This window comes from Heteronotia binoei, chromosome 8 (genome assembly GCF_032191835.1).
Source record: "Heteronotia binoei isolate CCM8104 ecotype False Entrance Well chromosome 8, APGP_CSIRO_Hbin_v1, whole genome shotgun sequence".
NCBI lineage: Eukaryota > Metazoa > Chordata > Lepidosauria > Squamata > Gekkonidae > Heteronotia > Heteronotia binoei.
Genome location: NC_083230.1, coordinates 38,690,815 through 38,713,168, shown reverse-complemented (window position 1 = coordinate 38,713,168; position 22,354 = coordinate 38,690,815). Strand labels below are relative to the sequence as shown.

The 22,354-nt window shown below is 42.0% G+C and overlaps 1 protein-coding gene across 1 annotated transcript in view; it reads left to right on the top strand.

Annotated features, from left to right (window-relative positions):
* The window catches only part of YAF2 (YY1 associated factor 2), a 67,003-nt gene that overhangs the window by 42,914 nt on the left and 1,735 nt on the right, over positions 1 to 22,354 (top strand). Inside the window, exon 3 of the mRNA XM_060244937.1 lies at positions 17,878 to 18,030. Coding sequence (XP_060100920.1) covers positions 17,878 to 18,030 — 153 coding nt within the window. The remainder of the gene's footprint in view (positions 1 to 17,877; positions 18,031 to 22,354) is intronic.

The window sequence follows — 22,354 nt, the reverse complement described above, 5'->3', positions numbered from 1 at the left end:
GTAAACTGGTCCATCTGGGCAGCCTCATTCCACGCCAAGTCCTGGGTCAGGAGCTTGAATTCAGTGGCATATTGAGCCACCGAGGAGTTGCCTTGTTTCAGTGCCCTGATCTTCCGGTTGGCTGTGGCTGCTTGGACTGGGTTTGAGAAAGCAGCAGACAGGTGGGCCTCAAACCCCTGGTAATCAGTCAGTAGGGGAGAGGACGCGACCAGTAAGGGTGTGGCCCATTTGGCCGCCTGCCCCTTTAACAGACTGATGACGAAACACACCTTGGTTTTGTCATTGAGGAAGTCCCGTGCTCTCAGTTCAAAGTACAGCCGACACTGTGCTAGGAAGGCAGGAAATTCTTCCACGGCACCCCCAAATCTGTCAGGTGGGGGAACTGGGCACTTGGCTGGAGCACTGGCCGCAGGTTGTTGCTGCAAGTGCACTACTGCCCGTGTCAGCTGCTGTACCTGGGCTTGGAGCGCAGCCAGTAGTTCTGTGGTTTCACTTGCTTCAGCATCCATCCTGTGGAGTGGGTGTTTGTCGGTGGAAGCAATCTGTCACGGCTGGGGCCGGGTCAGGCAAAGTCCAGAGGCAGTCCGAGGTCTGTAGCCAGTAAGCAGGAGGGTCCGAGGCGCCAAATCCGAATCACTGTAGAAGTATCGCAGGTCTGAGGTCCAGAAGCCGAGGTCAGGGAGTCCAGAAGTCCAAAGCCAAAGTCAGGGAGTCAGGAACCAAAGTCAAGCCGGAGTGGATGCTAGAATGTCAGGGATATGACTAGTTGCTTCCACAAAGCTTCCTCCCAAAGCCCACAGCTATATAGCCCTCTGCTGGCTGTTGCCCGTCTGGGCTAATTGCTGGCTCAGGGAGGCAGCCAGGATCCTGTTACCACTCAAGCATCCTTGCTCTTAGAAGGGCCAGAATCCTCTCAGAACTCAGGGCTCAGGGAGCGTCTTGCTTGTGAGCGTGCCGCCCTCCTCCGATCCCTGAGGTCCTGCCGGAGGCGGTCACGCACACGAGCCACCCGAGAGGGCGAGGCAGGGGGGGCTGGGATCTTCTCCAGCAGGAGGCAGGGGCACTGGTGCAGGTGGCAGGGGCACAGTTTCCTCATCAGACTCAACTTCCTCTGAAGGGTCCCCAGCACCCATGACACACCGCCTTCTTCAATCCCTCTGGAAACATCCCTGATAAAAGGGATAAGTTGATAATTTCACCCAGGAGGTCCCGAATACCATCCTCACACATTTCAATAAGCCAGGATGGGCACAGGTGCAGAGAGCAGGTGGTAGGCTTCCCTGCAGTCAGGATCCTGTCCACATCTTCCCAAGAGAGCTGACTGAAGTGGTCCAAAATTGGGCCAGAAGATGGACAAAGGGCTTCCAGTTCCCATACTGTATCAACCGTGGCTGGTAGGTCCTGGTGGAGAGACAAGATTTTATTTGTGAAATAGGTCGGAAAGGCCTCACAGCCAGTATCCAATTCCCTAACATTTTGTTTGCTCTAAGGCACTGTAGTTAAAGAGCGAATTGTCCTAAATAATTGGGCTGAGTGCGACTTCGCAGATGCAATGGAGGCTCAATAGAACTTCTTCTTAGCAGACTTCACAGCCTTCTCAAAGACCTTCATAAATGTTCTGTAAGAAGGTTACTGGCTCTCTTTACTCTTCCATTGGCTGAACTGCCTGTCACACTGATTCACAGAGCAGAGAAAGAAACCCTAACCTAGAATGACTAAGGGAGGGAGAAGAAGGGAGACAAGCTAGAGAAAGGCTTCCTTTGATTGGTTGAGAATTCCTCTGGAAAGGGGGAATGGCATCCTGTGCCAACAGACCAAATGCAGAGAGAGAGAGAGACTAAAATCCTGTGCTTAAGGCCAACAGCATTGTCAGAGAGAGACAGATTTACAGAGAAAGGTTTAGTAGAGAGGTCTGGAAGGTCTTGCTACAGGCCTCTGAGGCAGAACTCATTGGGGCCAGTCCTGACTATGGCTGCCAGTTCCAGGTTCTGTGGTGGAGTCTGAGGAGGGCAGACCCAGACCCAGGTTCTTGCTATGGGAACTGACTGGGTGATTTTGAACTGGTCACAGACTTCCAGCCTAACCTGCCTCATGGGGTTGTGAGAGGAGAATGATGTAAGCTGCCTTGGACCCCCCCACCCCCCCCACTGAGAAAAGCAGTCTATGCAGAGGCTGCATGGAGGGGGAAGGACATGGAAAGCTGAAGTCAGAGGGGCAGATAAAGGGAAGGAGATAGGGTTGCCAACTCTGGGTTAGGAAATTCCTGGAGATTTAAGGGGTGGGGCCTAGAAAGGGTGGGACTTCATTTCCCCCCTAGGGAATCGCTGTTGGCAATCTCCAGGTGATGGCTGGAGATCACTCAGAATTACAACTGCTCTTCAGTTGGCAGAGACCAGCACCCCTTGAGGTGGGGGGAGTGAATGCCTTCAGTTTGGTGGGTGGGAAGACAGCAAGGGTGTGGGTGAGTGAATGTCATGTGTGGGAGGGTGGTGGCATGCCAAGGGTGCAGAGTAGGTAAGAGGATGAAGTGGTTTGGTTAGGGGGTATTAGGATGGGGTATGGGAAGATACCAAGGGTGGGGGAAGTGAATGCCTTCACTTGGGTGGGTGGGAAGACAGCAAGGGTGGGGGGTCATTTGCCCAGGGCATCTTTCTAGAGGGCAATTTTTTGCAAAACCAGTGCAATTTGCCCAGTAGATCCATGGCTACTCTGGTATCGCAAATCCAGCACGTCTGCTGCTCCCAGAGGCTATCATTTCACTCCCACTTGGGAGATGGAAAGCTGAAGTCAGAGGTGCAGAAAAAGGGGAGGAGATAGGGTTGCCAACTCCAGGTTAGGAAATTCCTGGGGATTTAAGGGGTGGGGGCTTGGAGAGGGTGGAGATTGAGGAAGGGTGAGACCTCAGACAGGTACAATGCCATTTCCCCCTGGGGAATCACTGTTGCTAATCTCCAGGTGGCAGCTGGAGATCTTTCAGAATTACAACTGCTTTCCAGATGGCAGAGATCAGCACCCCTTGAGATGGAGAGAGTGAATACCTTCAATTGGAAAGACAGCACCGGGGGGGGGGGCACTCGCCCAGAGCCTCTTTCTAGAGCCCGTTGTATTTTTCTTTACAACGAACCTTATTTCTAGTATAGAATAAACATCAAATGTTTGAGAGTTGCAAGACATGAATGTCAGATGTTTGAGAGCTGCAAGCAAGGAAGGAAAATAGATGGGGGAGGAAGGGAGAGGTAGAAAGAAAGCAACTTTAACTTTAAATGCATTCTCCAAGCCACTTTACTTGGAGAAGTGATTTAAAGAGACAAATTCCTTCTCAAAGCTGGCTGACAAGGCGGCGGGGGCTTTGAGAGTCACACAATATGTGAAAGAGCCATTTGTGGTTCCTGAGCCACAGTTTGGCCACCGCTGCCCTAGGAGCTGCGTGTTCATACTCAGGAGGAAATGTTAAAATTACTTCCCGAGGACAAAAATTATCTTTCAGATGTTCTTCTAATAGTAATGATTTTGAATGCAAGAGAGGGGCATCAGGACTAGAATTCTGTCCTTTCACTCTGTATAACAACTTCCTAACTACACAGCCACAGTTATACACAGAAGAGCCTGGTTACCTTGTTCCTTTGCAGTCTTTGAGGTCTAGCTTATAATACATATTTGTTCCTCCCCATCCTAGTTTTTAAGTAGAAAACTTACATATACCGCAGTTTAAGGGGCTTATGTGATCCAATGCCCAGAAGAATAATACAGACTGTCTCGCCCAGCCCAGGCTGGGACTCCGTGGGGGCGCCCCCCCTGCGCTCGCCAGCCATTCCCCCTCCCCGGCACCCAAGAAGCTACCCGCCAGATTTTTGATGTAATGTTACACCCAAGAAGCTAAGATGCACACTTCTAATTCTAATGGGGTATTGTGATAGAAAACCCACTGTACTCATTGGCAAGATAGCTGAAGTGAAAACAGAAGCTTCCTGTATGTTTACACAGAAACTCAGCTGAACTAGCAAAACTTTTATTGAACTAGTAAGTTATACAAAAGCGGCAATGAAAATGGGATTCCAACCTTTCCACTCCAACAGGATCTTTCTGTTCTGAGCAGGTGTATGACTACCAACATGGCAACATGCCACTTCCCCATCACTTCATCTCTATACTGTGCTGTGCTATGCTCTATTCCTTCTTTGCCATGCTTCTATGCTGTTCACTCTTTGCCTCTTGTGTCTGTCGTCTGACACCATAAGGGGTTTTGCTGGCAGTCGCTTTCCACTGGTGCAAACATACCATTATGTTAGCTTAGTATTGTGTTCTGATGACACAAGGGGACTTGGAATCAATCCTATCCAACCCAGTGGGCATAACTCAAGGACAGGATTCCTTTGTTAATAATGCATGAGATGATAATATTGGCCTTTCCTTTTGGCGCTAGTATGCTGTCGAACAGTACATCCTCTCTGATTCTTCCTTCTGTTAAATGCCATCTGAAAAAGAGAGTAGTATATGGTTTAAAGGAATTCTCTTAAAAGGGCGAATATTCCCCTGTATAGCGAATATTCCCCTCTCTGAACTGATATAAGAATCAAATATAGTTTTTATTTAGAAATATATTTAGTCTTTTCTCTAGAAATGTCACTTAAAAAGTGCTAACTGATAAATTTGAACTAAATACGTAATAAATTGCAGGGCTCTTGAGTAGAAACATCAGAAAGCCTAGAATTTATTTTTAAAAACATAGCATGTAAAACTGTCTTGTTAATATGTATATGTATTTGCTCAATACTCTTATAATAAAGATTGCTAGCTCCTCTTCTTTCATTGTTGCCAGCATGAATTTATATCCACATAAGGCTTTTTATTTAAAGGAGGTTGGGTATGTTGGAGGACAGGATAAGAAAAGATAATTTTTGTCTTTCTTAGTGTGGGAAGTTTAAAACTATTTTTCAGTTAGTGGCTTCAGATAAAATCAGTTTGGCTTTATTGTTTGGCTGTAACAGTGACAATATCCAAATGTAAAGAAGTTAAATCAAAATACATTCTTAGCAGTATTTGTCTCCACCCCACCCCCGAGAACAAAGATGCCAGTTGGATCACTTTAAGAGCTGCATCTTGAATGAGAAGTCCCAGTTGACTTACAGTTGCCATCCACTGCCAAGGCTGCTGAAAAGTTTATTCTGAAGGGACAGAGTTTACTATGGTTAACTTACCACTGGTGGATTGACTGTAAAGGAGATTACAGTAAAAGGGACAGAGAACATTGGGATACCTCAAGCAATCACACATTCAGTACTAGGTTGTTTAGTTATATAATATAGTGGGTTCAATGCAATGAAGAGGCGAGGTGGTAATGATCATCAGCTCTTTATTAGGTACAGCATAGTATAGGGCTGCATTCAAAAGACTGGCTAACAGAGCCCACAGGGCCAACTATATACAACTCAGGGTTCCCGTGCAAACACGTGATTAGATCATTCAAACCAGCAGGGGGACCATGATTGGAGCAGGGCAGCAGGGATTTGGGTCCTGCCCGTTGTTCCCGAGTCCCCAAGCTCAGTCCTTATGGCTCCAATGAGCCCTGCAGGAACACCCAATAAGTCTTCACTACGGTCCACATACACAACAAGTTATGTAGATAGTATTCTCAGGTCATACTCTACCATTTCTTCCAGCACTTTAAGCCATTGGTAGCATATCTGGTACATCATCCCTGGTGATACTAGATACACCAAGTTGTTGAGCTTTGGGACTCTGACCTCACCCACAGCTGTTAAAGACTTGGGCACATCTTGTATATCAAAGTAAATTGCACTGCTGTTAGTACTTATATGTGTGGGGAAACAGAATTTGTCCGGGGGCACTTGAAGGAAAAGCCAGCTTCAGGTACAGGGATGGTGGATTTAAACCCAGTCAGTCTGCCCCACAGGGGCAACGGATTGGGAAAAGCTTAGTTATGACTGGGGAAGGAGTGGTTGAGAGCACAACCTGAGAAAAGGGAACCAGAGAAGCCGACTGAGGTATGCCCAGTTCTGCTGACCCTCCGGCTGGAAGTCGGCCCAGAGAGACTTCACGAGGGGTATGGTTGAGGAGCATGGAGTCTGCATGTATCCACCAATAAAATAAAGTCACTGAGAGCAAACCTACCCAGAGTGCCGTCCCTGTTCGTATGCAACAGTATATCTCTACTGTATGGCACTGTATTCATGGCAAATGTACAAAATGCCAGCTTCTGTTTCTAGGTGTCTCTCCTTAACTTGACCTACATCATTATCTGTATCCATGAGGAAGGTCTTTGAGAAATTCAGTAATTTCAGTTCCACCTTTACCCTGAGACTGGACACAACTATGCGATAAACGTAAATATCACTTTATACTCGAAATCCTCATTCTTCTAGTTAACATTCAGAATGCAACAGCGATTCTACAGCCAAGCCTTGAGATATAACTACATTTGCTCCAGTATTACCCAGTCAGAGATGAATAACAGGATTATTTACAGCAAGAATGTAAAACTACATGCTTCCTGACCTCTGGAGTAAAGAGACATTGCTAATACCAGATACCTCTCTATTCTGAAGCAACTCCTGTATCTACCTGAAAGGAAGATGACCTTGACCCCAAAATGAAGATGATCTAGACCCAAAAAAAGATTGAAAGGACTGTTGATAAATGTAACTTGTATGTGCATGTGAGGCAACCCCTTCTTAATGACATGAGTGAAAGAAAACTATCACAACACCCTACTTATCTACAGATTTAGTATGATTTTTGATGTAATGTTACAGCCTGTCAAGAGAGAACCCAGCTTCAGAGGAAAGTTTTGGTTAACATTTTTTTTTGCTTTCTCTGGTAAACAACAAATATCAGCCAACCCTGCTTCAGGCAGTTACTTACCAAGGTAATTTCTCAAGCCTTGCTAATTATCTTGGTTCAGCTGGATAGGGATGAGAGCAAGGAGAGAGCTTGCTGTCATCCAAACTTGTCCGAGAAGCACTGATTGGTTAGAGAGGGCCACATGGTCTGTGGTTCGTATTTCTATAACGTGTAGTCTATGCTATTAGGTCTTATCTCTTACCCTTTATCACCTCCCTGTTCCTATATGTGTTACTTGCTTTGCCTACTGTTATACTTCTGTACTGGACTTAATAAAGCTATAACAAGTTAATATAATTGCTGCAAAGAACTATAAGTGTACCCAGAGAGCTATTTTTCTTGTTTTATGTGTACTTGGAACTGTCACTCAAACTATATTGCTTTTAAAATCTTTTTCTTTAATTTCCTTAACAAAATTCTATTTTACCTTAAAGGTGTGCTGCTGTGAGTTACTGGGCCAAACCCAGGGTAGATGTGGCTATGTTATCACAGAGAGCCAGTTTCCAAGGCCTCACATCATACATAATGGCCTTTTGACGTTGACGCAGCCATTTATGGATCTTCCACTGTTTCAGTTGACCGTATTGGACTCTTCCTGTGCAGGGGTTATAAAGATATACAAATTATACATTAAAATCACAGATACTCAGAAACCAGTAAGTTTGAGTTAAAGAATTTGTCTTCTGGAACTTTTGGTAACAAAGTTAAGTTGCCCTGTTTAAGCAGAAGGAGAAGAGGACTGGAGCAGCTCGAAGCTGTTGAGGTTGAAGTTTATATGAAGATTTGACAACACTATCAGATGTTATTTCAAAGCAACTAGGAATGGCTAGACCTCTCCAAAACAGATTAGCCTTCTTTTAGAAGTACTTGTTTGTCAATTTCCTGTCCCATTCTGATTCATATCCTTTTGTTCTGAATTAGTTTTGGGAATAATGGAATATAAGAGATGTGTTACCTTACAAATCCAGTGAGAATCCACTGTCCAGGAGGCAGTCAGTTCTTCCAGATGGAGTGTATTAAATATTTTATAGGGCCAAGTTCAGCAGTATCATGAACATTTGTTTTCTTGTGGTTACTCAAATATGAACTTTTTTTTGGAAACTGTTCATAAACGTGCAAAATTATGTGTGTGCCAAAGTAATAAAATGTATGAAGATATGCTGTCTTCCCAAATGTGTATGAAGTTTGGAAACAGTTGTGTTGCTAATTTTCAGTAAGTACATGCTTTCCTACATGCTAACTGCCTATCTATCTGTTTAAACTGCATTTAATATTTTCAGAACAATTGTGTTTGTGGACATAATTTCTTCTACCTGAAAAAATAATTGCAGTTGTTTATAGTTATTACAAATAAAAACAACAACACAGAACCTGATCTCTTTTAATGAAATTGTCTATGCCATTGAATGCCTCAAAAAAGAACAAGTCTCTGTTGTTTGATGGGAAGACAGCTGAGTTTTATCAGTCTTTTAAGGATAGCAGCATTAGTTGTGTCAGCTTCTTCTAACCAGGTGTTTTTGTATCTTGGACTAACTCTTGTATCTTGGACTAACCTCTTGGTTAGTCCAAGATAGTGGTACTCTCTAAAGAAGGGAAAGATCAGGCAAATGTAAAGTCTTATTGACCTATGTGTTTTTGAATTTTGATTATAAAATATTGGCCTCAATTCTTGCCACCAGATTGAAAACAACAGTTTTAAAATACATTAGTAGCAATCAAAATGGTGTTATCCCTATCCTCAAATATAAGACTTGTAGAGCTTGTAGATTATGTCACATAAAATACAATCTGTTTTCTTGCTTTTAGATGCCAAGAAGGCATTCAACCGGATTGAGTACCTGTTTCTTCTTTGCAATCTTAAAAAAATTGGATTTGGTTCCTGTTTTATGAATTGGGTAAAAATAATATACTCCAATCAGTAGTTTGCATGTCTATTCACAATACACATCCAGTAATATAAAGAGAGGCATAAAACAGGGGTGCCTACTTTCTGCTATAACTTTTAAATTTTGCTTTGGAAGCTTTGGCTGCTGCAGTTAGAGAACCCTTTCAGATCAGTGGTCTTAAGATAGGGACATTGTAGCTGTGATTTTGACTAATTTTGGAAGTTCATCGTTTGTTCTCAAATTCTTAGCAAATCAGTATTTTAAAGCAGCAGCATATAAGAACTCCAAAGCCCTCTTTTTAAATATAGACCAAGAAGCTTTATAATCTGCAAATTGGTTATGAGGGTGGAAACAACACAAAACTATATAAAATCTTGGGGCTTTAAGATTGGTAAAGATCTTCCTTTGCTTAGTAAAGTTAATTGTAGGCAGGTAATTAAGAAGAGCTTAAGTTGTGGGAAACCTCCAGTCTTTCATTTTTAGAAAGAACAGAGTAAACATGAAGGTGATACTAAGCCATCTCCCCTGTTCATAAATTCCCTTTAAGAATTCTGGATAGAAACTTTGGGGGAATGGCAGCAAATGATTAATAATTTTGTTCTGGGTAGCAACTCCCCCCCCCCCCCCCCGATAAGTCTTTTTGTGGCTCAGTGGAAGACAGAGGTGGCTTTCGGGTTCCTGGCCTACAAAATCACCATGATGCTGCTAAACTAGCATGGTTAGGCAGATGATTAACAGAGTGTGGTAGGTCTTCGGATATAGGAGTTTAACAATCCTTTGTTAAGGGCCAAAAAGATAGGGATTTATTTTTCTAATACTGAGAATTTGGAACAGATAACATTTTTCCTTCACTCATGTTCACTTATGTAGAGTAGATAGTTTGGCTGATTTTCAGGATCAAGATAAAATACAGGAAATATACAAGTTTGTTAAGCACATAGAAGCCATTTAGGGATGCATAGGAGATGGCTAACACCTTGAATTATAACACTGAAATCTACTGCAACCAGAAAGCTGCTGTAAAAATTCTGTAATTTGGGTCACAGCTTCTGAGATAAAACTGATGAAAAGTATTCCTGGCTACAGCCTCAATATGACATTCTAGCAACAAAACCATAGAATGTTGAGGTTGAGAACTTGTGCAAACAGAAACAGCTGAAACCTGTAGATCCTTTCTCTCACTTCTGTTCCTGTAAAAGAGGTCACTAGTTATATATTTTTCCTCTCCAATAAAGATTCCATTACAGGTTGCTTCCCTCCACTTATAGCAGGACACTTCATAAGCTCAGAGTCTACAGGAAGTATATCAAGTGGTGGCACCTCAAATATGATCTCTGCATAGATGTATAGAATAGTCTCATAGGGGGAAGGACAGAAATTTAGAGTAATAGTAGACAGAAATTTAGAGTAGCTCACTTGTTGATAGCATGGGGAAAAGTATCACTGTAAGCTCTCTCCAGGGCTTCACTCCTCTTTCCTTTCTTTGTATGGGATATGGAATTTTACATGGTTTTAAATTTTTTCTCTTATGAAGTGGGAAAAAACTAGCTTGATATGAAGATATCTTTGAAAACAATATAGTAATATCCTTTAAAGTGGTTTCACAAAGGGGCAATGCCTCAATCTCCATGTTTGTTCTCAAACTTAAAGTTTTTTTACTTGATAAAATTCAGTCTGGTGTAAAGCTAAGGATCTGGCCAACTGCAACCCTTTCCCATTTTTGTGTTCCCAGAAAACCTATATCCTATCTTTCAAATGCGTCTGGAAAACGAGGAGAAATTGACACAAATGTTTTTAATCGAGTTATGTATTTCTCCCCATTCTTTGCACCGTTTTGATATTGAGGTCCACTTCTGGAAGGGCATCAGGGAGGAGAGAGAAAGACGGGACGGGGGGATGGCAGAGGAAAAGCCAGGAAAGGGGGGAAGCCCAGTTGTTGGAAGTGCAGCCGAGAAGGAAGCAAAAGGGGCTGCCCTTATTGACGAAGGGCTTCGTCACTCTCCTGGCTTCAACACCCCACCCTGCCTTTCTCGCTGGGGAGCCCCAGAGCAAAAGGCAAACAGAGGATCTCCGCCTGTGATGGAATCTCACCAGCTGGCAGCATCCTCAGCTTCCCCGGGGCAATTCTAGGATCAATCTTTCTCTCTCTCTCCTCTCTCTCTCAGTCTTTTCCTCTATCTCCCTCCCTCCCATTGCTAATCTGAGTACACCTGGGGGAGGGGGGGGGAAGAAGCTTGAAATGCCCAGACATTTCATGTTTTCCTTCCTTTCTTCCTTCCTTTCTTTCTTTCTTTCTTTCTTTCTTTCTTTCTTTCTTTCTTTCTTTCTTTCTTTCTTTCTTTCTTTCTTTCTTTCTTTCTTTCTTTCTTTCTTTCTTTCTTTCTTTCTTTCTTTCTTTCTCACTTTCTTCCTCTCTTTCTCACTTTCTTCCTCTCTTTCTCTCTGTCAGTCTTTTCCCGTCTTCCTTCCTTCCTTCTCTCTCTCTCTCTGTGTCATTCTTTCCCCATCTCCTTCCTTCCTTCCTTCCTTCCTTCCTTCCTTCCTTCCTTCCTTCCTTCCTTCCTTCCTTCCTTCCTTCCTTCCTTCCTTCCTTCCTTCCTTCCTTCCTTCCTTCCTATTGCTAATCTGAGTAGACGGGGTGGGGAAGGGAGAAGCTTGAAATGACCTGCCATTTCATGTTTTCCCAGGCTGAGAGCATTTAAAATTGTTACTTTTCTGCTACATGATCCTTGTGCTTTTTCTTGATGCTTTTTTTTTAAATTGCATTGCAAAATCCCACTATTCTCCTACCTTTCCTAAACAAAATTTTGCAGATGTTTTAAGCATGTTTGTACATCATTTCCTGTCTCCTGGCTCCACCCCCAAATTTTAGTGGGCCACGAAGGAGAAGTTTAAAATTACTGGGCCATGGGGGAAAAAAAGTTTGGGAAAGACCAAGACCCAGCTAGTCCAGCATTCTTCTTTTAACAGTGGCTAGCCAGATGCTTCTGGGATGTTCACAAGCTAAGACATGGTGGCAGCAGCCACTCCATCTTGTTATCAAGCATTTGAAAATAATTTTATCACATAACTATCATTAGGTTAGGGACAGTTAGTTTACAAGTTTCTATCCTCATTGCACCCTCTGTTCCATGTGGCTTTTGTCCATTATTTTGACCTTGTTCTTTTTCTGTGGTGGAAAGGAGCCATAATTTCTCCTTTAGTCAGTGCAAAACACTGATGAAATACAATCCAGTATTAATACCTATTAAAGTTATCCCACATAACTACCGTATCTTCTGTTACAAAATTTCATTGAAGTAGATCCAACATTTATTTTATCAGCCATTGATACTAACTGTGCATATATTTGAATAAAATTACAGTTTAGGTTTACATGGCTCTGCTATCTTAGGTATCCTGTTTCTAGAGTTCACTTAATTAACTACTTTTATGTTTTCCTAGTATTTGTATTGTGGTTTTCTATCAAAAATAGAGTTGCAAGGTAGCTTACAACAAAACATTTTATAATATGATAGAAAAACAAATTAACAAAGATAACCAGCAAACAAAATGAATACACATGGCAGATATATCATTATCAGTTGGCTAGATTAGAAAATAGTAGCTGTAATTAACTGCTGCAAATCCTTTGGAAAAGAACCACTTTCATTTTCTAATAGAAAACCAACAATGAAAGGGATTGTTGTTGTTCAGTTGCACAGTCGAGTCTGACTCTTTCTGACCCCATTGACCAAATCACACCAGGCCCTCCTGTTTTCTACCATCCTTTGAAGTCTGCTCAAATTTATGTTAGTTACATCAGTAACACTGTTCAGCCATCTCATCTTTTGCCGTCACCACCTTCTTTTGCCTTCTGTCTTCCACAGCATCAGGGTTTTCTCCAGTGAGTGCTCCCTTCTCATTTGGTGGCCAAAGTATTTCAGCTTCAGCATCTGACCTTCCAGGGAACAGTCAGGGTTGATTTCTCCTCTTTCACCCTCAACAAGAGGTTCTTTAGGTCCTACTCACTTTCTGCCATTAGAGTGGTGTCATCTGCATATCTGAGGTTGTTGATGTTTTTCCCGGCAATCTTAATTCCGTCTTGTGCTTCATCCAGGCCAGCATTCTGCATGATGTACTCTGCATATAAATTAAATAAGCAGAGTGAGAATATACATCCTTGTTGAACCCCCTTTCCTATGCTAAACCAATCAGTTGCTCCATATCCTGTTCTGACAGTTACTTCTTGACCCTTATATAGGTTTCTCAGGAGACATGTGAGGTGGACTGGTACTCCCATCTCTTTAAGGATTTGCCACAGTTTTTGTGATCCACACAGTCAAAGGCTTTAGAGCAGTCAATGAAGCAGAAATAGACGTTTTTCTGATAGTCTCGTGCTTTCTCCATAATCCAGCGAATGTTGGCAATTTGATCTCTAGTTCCTCTACCTTTCTGAAACCCAGCTTCAACTTCTGGTAGTTCCCAATCTACATACTGCTGAAGCCTAGCTTGTAGGATCTTTAACATGATCTTGCTGGCATGTGAAATGAGGGCAATGGTGTGATAGTTTGAACATTCCTTGGCATTACCTTTCTTTGGAATTGCAATATAAACTAATCTTTTCCAATCCTGTGGCCACTGTTGCATTTTCCAAATTTGCTGATATAATGTGTGCATCACTTTAACAGCATCATCTCTTAGGACTTTGAATAGCTCAACTGGGATACCATCATCTCTGCTCGCTTTGCTGTTAGTAATGCTTTCTAAGGCCCATTTGACTTTACACTCCAGAATGTCTGGCTCGAGGTCAGCGATTTCACTGTTATGGTTGACAAGGATATTGAGATCTTTCTTGTATAATTCTTCTGTGTATTCTTGCCACCTCTTCCTAATCTCTTCTGCTTCTGTTAGGTCCCTACCGTTTTTGTCTTTTATCATGGCCATCTTTGCACAAAACATTCCCTTGATGTCTCCAATTTTCTTGAAGAGATCTCTTGTCTTTCCCATTCTATTATTTTCCTCTATTGCTTTGCATTGTTTCTTCAGGAAGGCCTCTTTATATCTCCTTGCTGTTCTCTGGAAATCTTCATTCAGTTGGGTGAATTTTTCCTTTTCACCCTTGCCTTTCGCTTTCCTTCTTTCTTCAGCTATTTGTAAAACCTCTTCAGACAGCCACTTTGCTTTCTTGCATTTCTTTTTCTTTGGGATGGTGCTGATTGCTGCCTTCTGTACAGTGTCATGGACCTCCGTCCATAGTTCTTCAGGCACTCTATCAACTCTAGTTCCTTAAACCTATTCTTCACCTCCACTGTATATTCATAAGGGATGTGATCAAGGTCAAACCTGAATGGCCTAATGTTTTCCCCAGTTTTCTTCAGTTTAAGCCTGAATTTTGCAATGAGTAGCTCATGATCTGAGCCGCAGTCAGCTCCAGGTCTTGTTTTTGCTGACTGTAAGGAGCTTCTCCATCTTTGACTGCAGAGTATATAATCAATCTGATTTCTGTGTTGCCCATCAGGTGATGTGGATGTGTAGAGTCGCCTTTTAGGTTGTTGGAAGCGGGTGTTTGCTATGACCAGCTTTCTCTCTTGACAAAACTCTATTAGCCTTTGCCTGGCTTCATTTTGTTCTCCAAGGCCAAACTTGTCAGTTGTTCTGGTTACCTTTTGACTTCCTACTTTGACATTCCAGTCCCCTATGATGAGGACATCTTTTTTGGTGTTAATTCTAGAAGTTCTTTTAGATCTTCATAGAAATGGTCCACTTCAGCCTCTTTTGCGTCAGTAGTTGGGGCATAGACTTGGATTACTGTGATATTGAATGGTTTACCTTGGATACGGACCGAGATCACTTTCGTCATTTTTGAGATTGTATCGCATTACTTCCTTCCTCGCTCTCTTGTTAACTATAAAGGCCGCACCATTTCTTCTATGGGACTCTTGCCCACTGTAATAGATGTAATGATCCTCTGAGTTAAATTTACCCATTCCTGTCCATTTTAGTTTACTGATTCCCAAGATATCGATGTTCAGTCTTGCCATCTCTTGTTTGACCACATCCAGCTTACCTTGATTCATAGACCTTAAATTCCACATTCCAATGCAGTATTGTTCTTTGCAGCATTGGACTTTCCTTTCACCATCAGACACATCCACAGCTGAGTGTCCTTTTGGCTTTGCTCCAGCCGCTTCGTTATTTTTGTGGTTACTTGTACTTGCCCTCTGCTCTTCCCCAGTAGCATATTGGGCACCTTCTGACCTGAGGGGCTCATCTTCCAGTGCCATATCTTTTAGCCTTTTGTTACTGTCCATGGGGTTTCATTGGAAGGATACTGGAGTGGGTTGCCATTTCCTTCTCCAGTGGATCACATTTTGTCTAGGATCTCAGCTGTGGCCTGTCCATCTTGGGTGGCCCTGAATGCCATAGCCCACAGCCTCACTGAACTGCACAAGCCCTCTCGCCGCGTCAAGGCAGCAACAGAAAATAAAGACTGTGTGTATATACAGATATATGTAAAATTACAAAAAGAGAGGATAGTATCCAAATTTTGAAAGCCAGTATGGTATAGTAGTTTGAGTGGTACTCTAGGATCTGGAAGAACCAGGTTTGAATCCCCACTCTCCCATGGAAGTTTGCTGAGTCACCTTGGGCAGTCACACCCTTTCAGCCTAATGTACCTCACAGGGTTGTTGCAAGGATAACATGGAGGAAAGGAAAGGAGAGTTATGTAAGCCACTTTTAGGTCCTCACTGGAAGAAGGGTGAGGGTATATGTGAAGTAAATAAAATAAAATAAAGTTGCACATGTAAGAGTCTGGCCCATTAGTTTTGCTAGTGCCATTAACCGGTATTGGTCTGTATCAGTGGTCTTTAATCTTTCACCACCAACCCCCCAAAAATGACAAGGACCCCTAAGCAACAAGCAGGTAACAGGGGATTACAACAGTCACATGACAGGAAGAGGAAGAGCCAGTGTCCATTGCCTCACCTGTGCTAAAAATGAATTCTCTCCATTGTTGTGTGACCTTTCCTTGATGTCCTGATACACCTTGAAGATCCTTTTGTGATAGAAATGTTCAGGACTGCTGAGACGATCTGTCCCCCTCCTATGATTCTGATTCTGGGCTGACTGTACTAGATCCCTTCCATTGCTCACCTGTTAGTGTGTGGCTGCTCCTTTGGTGTGCATCCTTAGCAATGGAATACTTTTAAGCATCTTAACAAGGAGATTGCTCTTCATCTTGGGTGTAAATGCTAAGTGCCTGTGTGGTGGTGAGTGTCCTCTCTGTGTGTACTTGATTGCAGCCATAGTCAGCATCCTGTACTGTTCTGGGGGGAAGGGGCATTTGGCCTTTCTGGTTACCTAGGGGCTTAGCTGTCATTTTTGATTATGTAACTGTACACCACTTCGGGGAGGTATTTGTAGGCTGAGGCAGCTTAGGAAGCTACACACCTGGGCCCAGCCCTTTATTGGCACAGAGTGTTGTCCCAGCAATGCTTCAACAGAGGTGCAAAGCATAGCAGCAGGGGTGCAAAGCAAATACAAATATATGGCAGCTGGTTGTCTCCTGAGTGATTTAGCTCCCTCCTCATTGCTGTATAAATGCCATATAGTGCAGTGCTGTGTAAAATCTATGCAGAATTAAGTTTAATAATGTTCACTGGTGCTTATTTCCTGGTAAATGTGCATAGATTCCACAGTTAGTTTTCTTTAACCAAATTGTTAACATTACCGGAGAGAGAGTGGAGAGCTGCAAACTGCTGCATTCTGTGCTACCTAAGCCTATATCTTAGTTTTTGCCATCTGAAAGATAGGGAAAAAAAAATAAAAACACACATTTTGTAGTAAACTGAAGAAAGTCTCTCTCTCTCTCTCTCTGTAGTATTAAACTTGTGAACACTGGAAACATTGTTCCTTTCAGCATTGACCTTTCAACAGTCTAATCACCCTATTCATTATAGTGTATTAATTATGGACAAACTAAATCATACTGTATCACTACAGTGGTTAATCCAGTTACCCTTTAGATCTTTTTAAAATGTAATCTTAATATTTTAGTGATCCTTTTTAGAATACATTTTGCATTTTTAAAAGGATTATTTCTTTGTTAAATTGTATATTTTACCATTTGTAATTTAACATATGGAAGGGAAGGGAGCATGGAACAGATTGTGGAAGCTACACAGGGTTAGTACTCAGTTGAGAGACCACCAGAGAAAACCGCAGATGAATGCAGTGACAAACCACCTCTGTTTCTGACTTACCTTGAAAGCCCTTTGAAGTAATCTCCATGTCAGTTGCAACTTGACAACACTTCTGCACATACATGAATATACTTTGAAACTATTTACATTGTCTGAAAACATTCTCTTATTTTACCATGTTTAAACAGGGAAACTTTTTAGCTTAATCCCTAAACTTGCTGAGAGTTAGATAGGATGTACCTACATTTTACACCAGTGCTTTACTGAGACAAACAATTTTTGTTATACTGATGTTCCAAGCAGTGGTACCAACACGCATATTTAGGAATTGTGCTATTCTTCACAATTGCCTTGATGACTACTCGTATCAATGAACTATCTATCAGATTGCAGGCCAAATAATGTAAACCTACACATTAGAATATCTTACCTGTTTTGATTTACACAACCAAATGTGTAGCAATTTTCAGGACTAGATGGGCTTGTTTCGAAGAAATATTTTGACAATTATGTTTTTTTCTTCCTAATTGTTCTGATTTAGCAAATAAGTCCATAAGTAGTTTATGTTTCCAAGATGTCTTATTACTAATGTGTTCTCATGTGATTAGAGAGATTTAATCAACAAAACTTCCATTGGTTTGCCATATAATTCTTCCTTTTAGAGAGTTAATTCAACTTTTTGACTTTATCATGAATCTTAGGTCAGTGCTAAGAGAATATTTTCTTTTCAGGCTTTTCCTGGGAATTTCTGCAGTTTAAGTTGTATAATGTTGAACACTATTCCAAAGCTGTATTCTTTAGGATCCTGTAAAGAATGAAGTGGATGTGTACGTAGACACAATTAGGGTTGAAAGTTTAGTGGGTATGATATTAACTGATCAATTCTCATACAGAAATTTTACTGACGCTAACAAGTTTAAACTCTCTTACTTTCATACACACAGGAAACCGCGACCTGTCTCTCAGTTGGTTGCGCAGCAGGTGACCCAGCAATTTGTGCCCCCCACACAATCAAAGAAAGAGAAAAAAGACAAAGTAGAAAAGGAAAAAAGTGAAAAGGAAACTGCCAGCAAAAAGAACAGTCATAAGAAAACCAGGTAATCTTCTGAAAAGTCTGTGTTCTTTGCAAACGCTATTAAAATGTTGGCATCTTTATCCTTCTGTACATGTTTGAAAGAGTTACCAAAGTTACTTTATTATGATTGAGATTATCAGAACATGGAGGCCAATTTAACTCAGAATTCAAATGTGAGTATGAAATAGGATATATTAAAAGGATAAATTTTTCAACAGCTGGGTGGGAGTGGGGAGCATTAGATGAGAAAAAACCATCCCTGGGCTTTCACAGTTATTGGCAGCATGTGATCTCACAATAGGTGGAGCCTCCTCTAATATGTGATGATCTAAAATGCATGTGTTCATACATTCCTGAGTACACAGTGAATTTGTCTGTATGTATAAGCTCTCTGCTCACAATCTGAATTCGATCCTGGTGGAAGCTGGGTTTAGGTAGCCGACTCAAGGTTGACTCAGCCTTCCATCCTTCCGAAGTTGGTAAAATGAGTACCAGGCTTGCTGGGGGGAAAGTGTAGATGACTGGGGTAAGCAATGGCAAACCACCCGGTAAAAAATCTGCTGTGAAAATGTTGTGATGCAACATCACCCCAGAGTCAGAAATGCTGGCACAGGGGACTACCTTTACCTTTTTACTATAACTTGTTTGGGCCTTTTAAGGCCCTCACTGAATAGAGGCAACTCATGAAAAGCTGAAAACCAGTACCTCCTGTTATATTCCCCAATTTCTAAAAAAGGACTTCTGAAGCCAAGCCACAGATTGAACAAAATCTTAGGTTAAGTGATTTCCAGTTCATATTCTTGAATCATACATAGGGAAAGGGAAAAACAGGTTGCTTACCTGTAACTGATGATCTTCGAGTGGTCATGTGTGCAGTCACACACATGGGTTCTCTGCTCAGCCACGAACCCGACCTTGAAGAGGGTGGGGGGGATGTTAGGAGGGGCACCTGCCTGGAGCGCTACACACCCTGGGGGTGGTGCTGCCCATCCCTACTTGTTAGTAAGTCCTCTCTAGAGCTAGTAGAGTTTTGAAAGTATAGAACAGTCTCAAGTTCAAAGAGAAGTTGGTGATTTTTCAGCTGCAGGCTATTCTGGAAAAAATCATTTTTCTGGATACTATATTTGAGTTTCAGATCTTGTTTGGGAACAGAACAGACATTGGTCTTATTGATGGAAAGAGGTTTATTTTCCCTGGGCCTCTGAAGTGCCTTCAGTACCATTGTATATCACATCTTTCTGTTCCACCTGTTAATTGGGAAGATTGCATTTTATCCCTGCCTGGCCAGGGTGGCAGAATATTATTTTATGAGATACTGCAAAACTCCATTTTATCCCCTATGCTGTTTTGCATCCACATAAATCCAGTAGAAGACATCGTATAGAAATTTGGTGGAAAACATTAGAATGCTGATGACACCCAATTATATCTGTTGCATCCTTCAGATACTGGTAAGGCAGTGGAATCCTTGGTCTGGAGCTAGATAAAGGCTAGTAAACTGAATCTCAGTCCAGATAAAACACAGACATTGATAGTGAATAGCACAGTTCTAGACTGGAATCTAAAAAACAGGTGCACAGCTGTTCTGGACAGAGTCAGTGACAAGGACTAGGGTTTACAGTTTAGCAGTGAGCCCTGATCCACTGCTTCAACTTGATTTGCAGTTTGTATCAGTAGAGAGCAGCACTTTTTTCCAGCTACACCTGCTGTACCAGCTGTGACCTTTCATCGGAAACAAGGACTTTGCCACTGTGGTTCATGTTATGGTAACTTTTACTTTGCTCTCTACTTTGGGCCAATTTTGAAAGGTGTTTGGAAGCTCTGACTAATAATACAGAATGTGGCAGCTAGACCTTTCTCTGGACTAGTCAAAATTATCATATAGCACTTATTCTTAAGGAAGTTCTTGGCTTGCCATTTTCTTTTTGGGTCCAGTTCAGAATGCTGGTACAACCTTTAAAGCCCCAAACGATATGGAGCCAAGATATTTAAGAATCATCTCCTCACGTATAAACTTTTAAGATGTAGCAGGGAGGGCTTTCCCATTTATGGATGTCTGAATCCAGGACATGTTATAAACTGTCCTTGGAATTCTCTTCACAGTGAATCCCCCTCGGTTGATTAGCAATCTTTTAAAAGCATTTTCCGGAACACTGATGAGTATTTTTTGTTCCTTTTATCTTATTGCAATGGCAGTAGGTTATTGTTCTAGTTTAAATTAATGTGTGTTTAATTTTTATCTGATTATGTTATGTCATATGAAATTTATATGTGAACTGATTCTACAGCTTTGTCTAGGAAATTATATAAATAGCAGAATAAATAAGTAAATGCAGGGATTTTTTATATTAATTTTCTGGTTTTTAAGGATTTTTTATAAGAATAATGTAAATATGTTTTCTGCCAACCCTAAACAGCTTGCATTGATAGGCCATGTATAGAGGAGATAAGTGCTTAATTTTCCAGTGTCTCTGCTGCAAAGAAAAATGCAGAGATGGGCTCCTACAGGAAATCATATTTGATCCAACACTGGATCCTGTGCAAGGTCAGTTTTGTAAGTGACAGTGGCATGGGTAGCACTGCAAATTATTTCTATGGGAAGAAGACTTTATGTGATTGCCATTCCATATAGGTCAGCTTAGGTCAGAGCCATCACATGGAGCATCTCCACAGCAGTGGTGGAACAACTGCTTGTGTGAGGATGTTCTGTATCATAGTGCTGATCTATGTAGCTAGGTTTTGATGTATGGCAGCTGATTGGAGACTTCCTCTGTGAAAATGATCTTTGGTTGCTATCATTTATGGAGCAGTCATTTTTGACAGTTTTTGAAAAGGTTAAATAAAAATTGCATCAAGTAATTCTCTTTCCCTTCCTGTGCTGTCTTACCTGATGGTTTTCTTCCTTCAGGCTCTCCCCAGATATTTATTTCTGCCATCCTCATCTACACCGTTTATCTCAGTCTTCTCCTTAACTATGTTTTTTGTGTTGTTATGGTTTATGAACACTGATACAAAAGAAATTTTGAAATACTTTGTATTAAGCATTAATTTATTTTTATTTATTTGGTGGATTTATATTCCCCCTTTCCCAAATGGGCTCAGGGTGGATTACAACCAGGTAAAACCAGTCAAATACAATAAAACCAATAAAATGCAATTAAAAACAAAGCACCACAGTACTATATAATAGAGGCGGGTGGGCTCATAGTGCAGGTTAGAATATAATCAGTGGCTTAGATATAATAATTCAGATGATGTATCAGTGTGGGGGAGGATAACAGATGGTATAGGCAATAAGGAGAAGGACGTCCACTTGCCTCAACCAAACACCTGGCGGAACAGCTCCGTCTTACAGGCCCTATGGAAAGGTAACAAATCCAGTAGGGCCTGTATCTCCATGGGGAGCTGATTCCACCAGGTTGGGGCCAGGGCTGAAAAGGCCCTGGCCGAGGCAAGACGGACGTCCTTTGGGCCAGAGATGGCCAGAAGATGTTGGCTGGCAGATCGCAGCAACCTTTGGGGCTCATATGGGGAGAGGCGGTCCCACAGGTATGTCGTCCCGGGCCATGTAAGGATTTGAATGTCAGTACTAGAACCCTGAAGCGGATCTGGTACTCAACTGGTAACCAGTGCAATTTGCACCGCATTGGTCAACTGCTTGCCTGTAAAGGCAATCCAGTTAATAGCCGTGCTGCCGCATTTTGCACCAATTGGAGTTTCCAGATCAGTCTCAAGGACAAGCCTGCATAAAACGAGTTACAGTAGCCCAGCCTGGAAGTGGCCATTGCATGGATCACTGTAGCTAGGTCCTGGGGCGTCAGATAGGGCACCAGCTGTTTGGCCTGCCAAAAATGGTAGAAGGCAGATCGTGCAACTGCTGTGACCTGGGCCTCCATGGAAAGGGAGATATCCAGTATCACCCCCAGGCTCCTCACCTTCTGAGTTGGCACCAAAGGGACACCATCCAGGGTGGGAAGTTGGATGCCCGATCCTAATCCCCCCCCGAACCAAGTATGGGACCTCTGTCTTAAAAACTATTTGAATGCTATCTGTAGTATTATCTGTGCTGTATTCTTATATTCACAACATTGTGCACAGTGTTTCAGCTGACTGCAGGTAGTGGCCAAAGCTCAGTGACAGAAACATATTTTGCATTTATAAAATCTTAGATTTATTCCTTGGCATTTTCAGTTCCAACCCCTTAAACAGCAAGGCTGAAGTTTCTATGTGATAGCTTGAAAAGCTGCTGCTAATCACACTAAATAACACTGTACTAGGTGGACTGATAATTCTGACTTAGAAAAAAGCAGGTGCTTATGTACATGTGGGCTCAAAGAAAACTTTAA